Source organism: Castanea sativa, chromosome 9, assembly GCF_040712315.1.
Source record: "Castanea sativa cultivar Marrone di Chiusa Pesio chromosome 9, ASM4071231v1".
Taxonomy (NCBI): Eukaryota; Viridiplantae; Streptophyta; class Magnoliopsida; order Fagales; family Fagaceae; genus Castanea; species Castanea sativa.
This window is the reverse complement of record NC_134021.1, coordinates 14,968,372-14,979,636: the sequence shown is the minus strand read 5'-3', so window position 1 is coordinate 14,979,636 and position 11,265 is coordinate 14,968,372. Positions and strand designations below refer to the sequence as shown.

General features: G+C 32.0%; 1 protein-coding gene across 1 annotated transcript; it reads left to right on the top strand.

The window, feature by feature from the left end:
• Positions 1-2,661: 2,661 nt before the first annotated feature.
• LOC142608808 (F-box protein At5g49610-like) lies at positions 2,662-4,071 on the top strand. Its single transcript, XM_075780479.1, has one exon. It carries the CDS (start codon positions 2,662-2,664, stop codon positions 4,069-4,071), a length of 1,410 nt encoding a protein of 469 aa, XP_075636594.1.
• Positions 4,072-11,265: the final 7,194 nt, after the last annotated feature.

Below are 11,265 nucleotides of genomic sequence, written 5' to 3'. Positions count from 1 at the left end.
AAACCTTACCTATAACCATCTCGTCCAAAGAGGAAGAACCTTGGATGAGGTCCGCGTGACCAGGGAATGAGACGCTCGTCCGAAGTGTCGACAAGCTCGTCCTGAAAGAAATTCGTCAGTAGATGGAACGACCCCTATTTCTAAGCTAAGTACACTCGACAAGGAGATACTAGGACGAGGATATCATACTTGGGAAAATTTCCAAGTGGAATGTGACAACTCCTTATTTCACGCGTAACTTCTGGTAACCGTTGCGTAAGAAGTATATAACTCCTAAACGATTATGGAAGTTATCTTTACACCTCCTTGAATCCAGGGGAGGTTATAATTGCGATAACCGTCTATTAGAACACTATATAAATGCTCATTCAGACAGAGCAAAGGTACATTTTTTACTGCTCCCAAAAAGTTGGAACTCCAAAAATATAGAGAGAAAACTAACTTCGCCATCGGAGGGTTCTTAGCCGGCAACCCCGGTCACCTTTGATCGCTTTTCTTTCTTTTTCAGGCCATTGAGAGAGCAAGTGGTCTTTTCAAGTCCGAAGCATCCAGCCTACTGATTTTCTTTGCATCATCAAGTAGCATTTAGAGCGCTAGCAATGGGTAAAGGTATTCCATCTCAATTGCTTATATTTCCTATTTACGACAATGTTGTAAAATTATGAAATTCTCAAAATTCATAACATTCAAATTCCCAATCTCTCTCTCTCTCTCTCTCTCTCTCTCTCTCTCTCTCTCTCTCTCTCTCTCTCTCTCTCTCTCTATATATATATATATATATATATATATATATATTTTTTTTTTTTTTAAAGCCAAAACTAAGAGAAAATTTAATTAGATTTCAATTGTGGGCTAATTTTGTGTAATGTGTCTACTTAAGTTTTTCAATTTTTTTGTCAAGTGAGTTAATGAGTGCAAAATACTAAAAGTGCAAAAAACTAATCATATATCTTCTCAACAAAAATCACCACATGTTCTATCTTATTAAAAATCAGAATAAAAATGATTATAAATAGTATTAAACTTAGGTAGGAATTTTAACATGCATCTAATTATGTTTTTTTTTCTTCTAATAATTCGATTGATTAAGTACATTTTTATGATAAAAAATGTGTTTATTTTTAAATGAATCAATGCATATGCAACTATACATGGGTTACAAGCTAATTAAATATAATGCTCAATTCTTCAAAATAATTTTAAAACATCACAAAAAGTTGAAATATTTATTTTAAAAAATTAAGTATTAATTTTTACATCTTACATGAGTGTGATAATAGCATTTTACAATAGCCCCTCCAAATCCTTGTTTGGAAGTCTTAATTAGTTGCTATAAATATAAAGACGTAGTTGAGAGAAAATTCAATTAAATTTTAAATTCGAGTCTAATTTAGTATCAGGTATCTTATCTAAAATTTTTAATTTTTATGACAAAATTAAATTAGATTTTCAATTAGAGTCTTTTTTTGCACCACATGTCCCATATAAATTTTTTTTTTCCACCGAGTGAGTTATTAATGCAAAAGTTGAACAGTAAAAACAAATGGAAAAAAGAAAGGTTTGGTTCGACTTTGATAAGGTATTAACGTGAATATTGGCAATGGGGATCGGGGAAAATAAAAGAATAAATAGATAAAAGATATGATATTTATATTTTTGTTGGACTTAAGAGTGTGTTTGGGAAGTGATAAAACCCACAACTTATTAGAGTTTTTAGCTTATTTTTGCTACTATTCATGGGTCTCATTGTACTTTTTGGTACAATTAATGGATCTCACTGTACTCTTCAGCTAGTTTTTAGTTTTTTCTCTATAGTACTTTCAGCAAAAAATTTTCAATTTCAGCTAAATAAGTTGTTTACAAATGAACCCTTAGGCTTCTCATCTGGACCAAATCTAAATTAACAGTGAACTAAACTCTACCACAATAGAAAATTAATAACATTTCCTATCAATATTTTTTTTAATTCTTATAGCATTATTATTATTATTATAAAATTATAGTGGTTGGATAAACTAAAATTGAGAATTTCATGAATAACAATTTAAATGATTTTTTTTTCCATTTGTTTCAAATAAATTTATACTATTTATTTTAGAAGTAAGTAACTATTTCATATTTTCAAATATATAAACATTATATGTATTATGTATAAATTTGGTAAAATTTTAAGACGCTTGCATATATACGAGGTTACAAACTAGTTTCCTATTTGCAATATTATCAAATTCTCACATAATATTTGCACTTCCTGTAATTCCTAACTGAATATGCTCAGTTTTTCATAATACTTTTAAAAATCACAAATAGAATCTAAAAGTTAGTTTATCACAAAATTGTGTTAATTGTTCGCAGAAAAAAGAAAAAAAAAATTTTGAAGGTCGAAATCAAGCTAAGGCTTATTGCCGTGTTGGTAACTTGGTATACATAAAATAGATTTAATGTTCCGATATTGTTTACACCGCCCACACAAAAACTGAATAACTCGATCTTGTAAAATTTAAAAAACAAACGGTTTGGATTTCGCCCACGTCAATTAGAAAACTACAAGGAATCGGACATGAAAGGCAGTCTATAAATTAGAAAGCAAATTCCTAGCTAGAGGCACGGTAGATACTCATACACGTTCGTCTGTTCTCTGCTCCTGCTATTGCTGTTGCCATGTCTCTCTTGAAGTCAAGAAAAAACCTTTCTTTGGTTCCACATCGCAAAAGAAGAAAAGAAAATCCGACCCAATCATTAGAACCATTGCATGAATCGATCAACAAACTCCCTGATGCTCTGTTGTTGGAGATTCTTTATCGACTCCCTCGTCGATCTGCTCATCGATTCAAATCCGTCTCAAAGCACTGGTCTTCTCTTATTTCCAATCCTTACTTTGTTCGCGGCTTTATTCACCACCGCCATCAATTCAATAAATCAAATTCATCGGGCTCGAACTCAAACCCCTTTACACTTATGTTACAGTATTGTTTTAGATCGACTAAAAAAATCCTGATTCTTCCATCCAATAATTCTGGGGACTCTGACTTTGGTGATGATTTTCTCAACTTTCTTCCCTGTATCAAACGAGGAGTAAGGAAAGATTATCACTATATAATCACAGCGTCGTTCAACGACCTATTGTTACTATACAGCGAAGTTAAGGAAGACTTTATTTTAAATTTTAAGCCAGGTTTTTGTGAGTACTGCGTCTGCAATCCGCTTACAAAACAATGGATCACGCTCCCTCACCTTCCCTTCAACAGTAACAAGGACGACGTTATAGTTGGCTTTGCATGCGATCCATATAGTTGTGATAAAGAGCAGGGATGTAAAACCCATGCACATTACAGATATAAGGTGGTGCGCATTCATTCTCCCACTCAACCCAACACTACTCAATTACGTATGAAGATTTTTTCTTCCGACACAGGAGAATGGTGCAACTCAGTTGTTTCATCACCTCGGGGACTGAATTCGTTCAATTTGATATCTAAGAATGCTGGTGTTGTTGTTTGCAATGCGATGTTGCATTGGGTGGATTGTAACTATGAGGGACTCCAAGGCATTGTTGTTTTCGACCCATTCAACGATGCAGAACGATGCCGTTATATTGATCCACCCATTGGCTTTTCGTCTAGAAAAGGCTCAGTCTCCCTTGGTGTGTTTCGAGGGCATCTTCGGATGATCCAACATCCTTCTCCATGGAGTTACTGGTCCGGTCCCAATGCTCAAAGTTTTTCTATTTGGGAACTGGAGGATTATGATAATGGAGGTACATGGTGCCTGAAACACAAAGTTTATTTCAAGGACATGATTTTAGAACATCCCGTTCTTGCTAAGTTAGTGAAGGAGTCTTCATCACCGATCGTGTTGTTGCCAGCTTTCCACCCAAATGATGAAAAAATATTCTTCTTCAAACTCCGCAATTACATTCTTAGGTGCAACTTGCAAACGATGGTGTTGGAAATTGTCGACGAACTAGAAAAAACGAGGGAAAACTTAGTTTACAACGCGAAATCTGTCTTCCTACTTGAGCAACAATCATGGCCAACACCAGTTCCTCCCCTCCCATTGAAGTTCAAATAGCATTCCAAGCATGAAGTTTAAATAGCGTTTCAATTTGTCTCAAGAAGCATGAATGAAGTTTAAATGTTGTTAATTATTTGAATGTTAGTCCCATTGTTATTTATTTAACCTTTTAATCTTTCATTCTCCTACAGTACTCACAACTCACAAGTATTAGGATTCTCTCTATTGAAATAGATCAATTTAATTTTAAATATCGTGGTACTTTGTATATATTTAGATTGGAAATAAAATCTTATCTATAAAATAAATTCTCTCGATTTTAAGCGAATAAGATCATGTTTCAAGCTTTTAAAGTATCTAATGCTTCTTAACCGTCAAATCTAGAAAATAAAAAATTTCAATTGTGAAACTCTATCCATTTCATGTAAAATAAATGGCATCACGTTCTATTCAACAAGCCAAGAAAGCACTAACTTGATAATTTAATTAGCAATGTCTTGGTTTTGTTGCTGTTACTTCAGGTCCATTATGGCAGCTACGAAGTTGCTTAAATCTTATTTACTGGCATTTCACATTTTTTTAAAGATTGTAAAACCAAATATTATCATTATTGTGTTGAGGAAAAATAAAATAAAGTGTTCTACATCATTCTGACACTGTTCTTCCACATCTCATTCAGATTAATAAATAATGATCTGTTAGCTTCACTAAAAAATTAATATATTTTACCTTTTTATCTTTTCCACAATTGATCTTTAAGAAAAAAAAAATTTATGCATATGTTTGGTGGCCGGATTGAGGTCCAATGCAAAAGTCCTATCCATTGCACCATGTAATTACCATATTCATATGAGATGAAAAAGTTAATAAGATAAAAAAAAAAAAAAAATTTTAAAAAAAAAGTGAAATGGTGAAAAAGTTTTGTTGTTGTTGTTGTTGTTGTTGTTAATTATGCATTAGTTTTTACATCATACATAAGTGTGGTAATTTCATATTGCAATAGCCTTCCAAATCCGTGTTTAGCAGTCTCAACTACCCGTTTATATATATATATATATATATATATATATATATAGGCAAAAATATATTTTTGGTCCCTATATTTTGGGTCAATTCCCATTTTGGTCTATAAATTGATTTTGCTACTATTGTAGTCCCTAAAAAAAAAAATCAATTTTATTTTAGTCCCTACCGTCAACTCACTAACAAAAAAGTTCTACGTAAAAGATGTAGTGCATAGGTGGCATATTAAATGCTGACATGACTAATAAAATAATAATAATAATGCTAAGTTAGCATCCATGTCAGCATTTTAATAAATAAAAAAAGCCACCTTAGAAAATTAATCATTTTTTATGGGGAGAAAAATTAATCAATTAAAAACACAGTTCAGCACTAAAATAAATCAAAAATTATATATATATATATATGTGTGCGCGCGTGTATATATATATATATATATATATATATATATATATATATATTTTTTTTTTTTTTTTTTTTGAAAAAGAGAGCTTTACACTTAAATCAAAATAGATATAAAAATTGGAACTTATTTTTCATAAATCAATCATACCAATATAAATAAATAAACGGATATAATGCATAGATAAATTAAAAATTAAAAAAATATGAGAACAAACGGATCTAGAGGCTTACTTTAGTTTCCATGGTATTTTTGAAGAAACTCTAGAGAGAGAGAGAGAGAGAGAGAGAGAGAGAGAGAGAGAGAGAGAGAGAGAGAGAGAGAGAGAGAGAGAGAGAGAGAGATCTTGGTGTTGAGGAGACAAGAGGCATGAACGATGTCATCGGTGTTGCCATCCTCTAAGCTTGAATCTCGAATCTTCGAAGCTCAAATCTTCAACCATCTCTGTTGATCATCCTCAAAGCTCGAATCTTCAACCATTGCTGTTTCCATCAGCTGGTTACTCTCTCTCCCTTTCGCTTGTTTGATTGGCGATGGTGGTATATGGTTTGATTGGGTTTTTCAGGGTTTTCGTGGGGTTGGGTTTTTCCAACAATGGTGGTAGTGGATTTAATCAGTGATGATGGTAGTGGATTTGATTGGATTTTTTAGGGTTTCCGTTGGGGTGGGTTGTGGTCGTGGAGATTGGTGTGGCCATGGGTCTTGGATTGTGGATCTTGGATTCGTGTTTACAGGTTTCGTTGGAGGTGGCTGGGTTTTTCTAGGTTTCCGTGGGGGTGGGTGGTTTTTTTTTTTAATGTGAATTTGTATGTTTTTCCGGGCTTCTTCTATGTTTGTTTCCCAATAAAATTTTTGGGTTTATGGGTTTATTTCTTGGATTTATGGGGTTGTTAGAATTTTTTGTACTGAGATTAATTATGAGTGGGTTGGCTGGTTGGGTTTGTCTTGATTTAGGGAAGAACATGAAGCATGAAGTTCATGTTTTAGGGAAGAAGAAGAACAATGCTCTTTCAAAAAAATAATGAAAAGCAAAAAAAAAAAAAAAAAACTTATATCTAAGGTTTTTTTTAATAAAAAATTATTTCATTATTTGTTTTTTTAATTTTCTAAGGTGGCTTTTTTTATTTATTAAAATGCTGATATGGATGCTAGCGTGTCTTTTTATTATTAATTTATTAGTCACGTCAGCGTCTAACATGCCACCTATGCACTCCGTCTGTCACATAGGACTTTTTTTTAGTGGCCGGTTGACAACAAGGAGCAAAATAAAATTGATTTTCTTTTTTTAGAGACTACAATAATAACAAAATCAATTTAAAGACCAAAAGTGTATTTTCACCGCACGCACATATATGCCAAAGCTGAGAAAAAAAAATTAATTAAATTTTAAATCGGAGGCTAATTTACACTCCTCATTTACTCAGGCAAGAACATCCCACCTGTCACAATGCTAACAATTTTTCTATTTGGGAACTCGAGGATTATGATAATGGAGGTAAATAGTGCCTGAAACACAAAGTTTATTTTAAGGACATGGTTACAGAGCATCCCAATCTTGTTGAAATAACGAAGGAGTCTTCATCACCGCTCATGTTGTTGCCTGCTTTTCATCCAAGTGATGACAAAACTCTCTTCTTCAAATTCCACAATTACATTGTTATGTGCAACTTGCAAACGATGGTATTGAAAATTCTCATCCAACTACGAAATAGGGAACCCTTAGTTGACCACGCGAAATCTGTCTTCCTACTTAAGCAACAACCATGACCAACACCAGTTCCTCCCCTTCCATTGAAGTTCGAGCAGCATTCCAAGCATGAATTCTGAATAGCATTTCAATATGTCTCAAGAAGCACGAAGTTTGAAAGTTTTTAATAATTTGAATGTTAGTCCCATCCCATTGTTATTTATTCAACCTTTTACTCGCAAAAAACACTTGGATTTGAATGTATATCCTTATTCTGATCCTCTCCATGCAAACTATTTTTGGTTTTTAGCAGTTATCACGGAGTTGAAGGCCATCATATTTATATGATTGAAGTAGGTGCTTAAATTTTTTTGTTCAGATTGTGAGAAGTAGGGCATTGCTTTTTTAGTATGTAAGAACATTTGTGCAGAGCCATGAAAGGACAAAAATTCAAATTCTTTTATTTTTCCTTTTAAATTACAGTTGATGCTTTAATAAAGTGAAATTATATATGTTTTGGCACAATTATCTCCAATATGAATTCTGTAACAATTGAGTGTACCTTCAAAAGTGTGGTGATCAGATTGTCCTTTTAGTTGTCTACTGCACACAAGTTTTTGCATTAATTTTGCTTTCTAATTAAGGTTTGGCAGTGTGTCTTGGATGTATTTTCTTTGATTGTGAATACCCAATATTAACTTGTTATAGCAACGAAATGCCTCCAACTTTGTCATCAAATGATGCATCACAGAATTTTTTTTTTTTTTTTGCATCGCAAAGGGTTAACTTTCATCAATTTCAAAGTAGTTTTGCTCCTACTCAGGAGTTGAATTTGCTTATAATTTGGGAATATGCAGGTACATGGTTCATGATACACAAAATTTACTTCAACGGACATGATTTCAGGATATTGAATTCATCTATGTAGAGACTCGTCTTAGAAGTCAAATCAATACAAAAAAACTTGTCACCAAAACTAAATTCAGGTCATTCTACGATTAGTTTAGATTTACTATCCCAAATCAGCCACATTGCCAACACAAAACTCACAAATCTTTTTCTAGGTTATGTCGTCATCTAAATAATTATAAACCACAATTAAGTTTTTATAATAACAAATCTAGTCATCTAAATAATTATAAACCACATTTAAGTTTTTATACTAACAAAGCTAGACAAAAACAAAGGTTTCAAACTAATAAACAAAATAAGCAAAAACAATTATCAAAATTTGTTAGGTGGCAACCTAAAAGAAATTCGGTATGGATTTTGAGCTAACTATGATTAATTGTTTATATATTTAAATTTTGTTGTAGAAAATGATAGTGTAAAATGCCTCAAAACCAAAAGGAAAAAAATAAATAAAATGATTGAATATTACAATTCTTCGTCTAAATTATTCCATTTTTAACCTATGAAACACCCCCAAAAATACGTCCCGATAGTGTTGTAAATGGAACTTGAGACCTCCAAGTTTATGACACATCTTTCAAGTCCATTGAGTTAGCCTACAATTCAAGTGTCTTAAAATACTATACTCATTGTTGATGTTAGAAAAATGTTCAAATACATTTTCTAAATAAATAAGTGAATCAAACAACTTCACAGCATGAGCTTTCATCCCACCACGCTGATAGTCCTTTTAACTCTTCTATGATGCCATTACCGTCTATCTTGATCACTAAATCCCACTGCCACCAATTACCAGTACCACTCAAACTACCCTTTGCTCGATCATTGTCTCCCGCCCTTTGTCATTGAATGTTGGCCGCCACAAGGTCTTCCTATTATCACTGATCACTGACCAACGAATTGGCATGATAGTGATAATGAGAGATGTTGGGCTTTGTGGAGCCTAGTTGTGTTTGATTCGGTTGACAACCCGACCCCACCTGAATAATGTTGTGTGATTTTTAATGGGAGATTTTCTGAGGCTTAATCCATAGAGTGGAGGCTTAGCCCATTTTGTAGCCTACTGTGAATCTTGTGTGCAGGATATAGAAAAACGTTGTTTTGGTGATTAGGGTTTTTTCTGTTGTTGCTTTCAAGAGAGTGAAAAACTGTAGCCGCACTTCGTACTTTTTTCCCTAATAATAGTAAAATCCCTGCAACTCTGTGGACGTAGGCAAATTGCCGAACCACATAAATACTGTTTTGTGCGTGTGATTATTTTTCTTTGACGTGTTTTTTTTTTTTTTTTTTTCACAGGTTGAGAATTTCGTGTTAATTCCCTACAAGAGATTCAGCAGGGTGTAGGAATTCAAATTGTTTCAATCCAATTTCACCAATCATCCTACATTTTTTAACACAACGAAAACCACACACATAAAGCTTAAACACATTGTTCGATACTAGTAAAACCAATAATTACACAACACTAAAAATGCAAACTAAGTTAACGAAGTCTTAGTCTTAGGAATAATAAGCATGACTTATAGTCTTGTATTTTGTTTTAATTTAAATAAATTAACCACAGTGAAAATATTCAAATAATGATTTTTCCGGGTTTATCAAACTTGTAAGGTTTTCTCTAGGTTTCATCGTCATCACTCCGACATCATTAATGTTTGATCTCAGTTTGGACCCCGATTCGACCTAAAAAACTTAAATATCCCATTTTTCTGATTATTTAGACTATTCGGGTTTTAAAACATTGGCTTGTTAAGAAGCTTTTATATATATATAAATGTCAAAATTTTCCTTTTATTTTAATTCAAGATTTATGCGTCCAATGAGTTTTTTGGTAAGATGCAACATAGCACAAGAAAAATGAACACACCCGCACACTCAATTATGACTTCAATGCTAAGATGATACCAAGTACAATTTAACAAATAAATTGAAACACAACCAAATGTTATTGTGAAAATATAAAGATTTCAGCACTTATTTAAAATAGGTTAATAATGTACTTATTTACTTAGAGTTACAAATTTTTGCAGCAACTCCGTACTCAGCAATAAATAGGTCAAGCTTTACTAAACTACAATAAGGAGGTTTTGGATATACAAGAGTTAGGCTTTTTTGAATATACACCATTGTTGGTTTCTTTAAGAGCTTCTTTCCTCTCTCTGTATGAGTGTGTGTGTGTGTTATAGATACTTAGTATTCTTAAAGAAAATAATAGTGGGTTAATCTCATATTGGAAAATGAGTATAAATTAAAGAGATTTAAAATTTGTGTTTTGTATTCAAGAGATAAGCTCTTTCGGATATATACCATTGTCAGTTTCTTTAAGACTTTCTCCTCTCTTCCCATATGTGTATTATAAATACTTAGTCTTTTCAAAAAAAGAAAAAGAAAAAGAAAAAAGAGAGGAGGTTTTTAAGATATATTTCTTGGAGAGCTACAATTTGCAATCATTGCATTTTTATATGTACAAACTTACTAAATAGATAAAATGTTTATCTATAAATTTAAACATGGAAAAATCTTATTTCATTTAATTATTTTTTATGGTCTTGAAGAGAAAAATATTAGGTTATGTTTGGTAACAGTTTTTGTTTTTTATTTTTAAAAACTTGTTTTGGGGAATATAAAGAAAAAAAAATTTTCTTTTATTTTTTAAATCAAAACATGTTTGGTTAGGTGAAATTAAAAAAAAAAAAAGTTTTTTGAAGAAAAAATAGAAAATACTAAAATATGTTGTTATTAGGATTTGAACTTTAATGCTAACTCATTAAATAAGACAGATTCATTAAATTAAATGTGTATTTTCATTAACTTTTGAAAATTAAAAATTGAAAACAACATTTTGCATGTTTTCAGTTTCCTTCACAAATTGAGTTTTGAGAATAGTTTTTGTTTTCTATTCATTTTGGATTGTCAAACAGGTTTTTTAGCTTCAAAAATAGAAAATTGTTTTTAAAAACAGAAAATAAGAGGAAAAAACAGTTACTAAACATACCCTTAGTTTTCAATCTAACATAATTTGTTTCATCTAATTAGACAAATAAAATGTTTCAACCATTCGTACCTCATCTTCCATATTGGAGAGTTGCATAAAATTAACTCCTCTGCTCTTTTGTCAAACACTACACAATTTGCAATTTCTATTGTGTCACCAACTTGCTTTTCAAGCATGTACGTATTTGAAATATTGTTGTTCCACTTATATCAATTAATATTTTTTAATTAA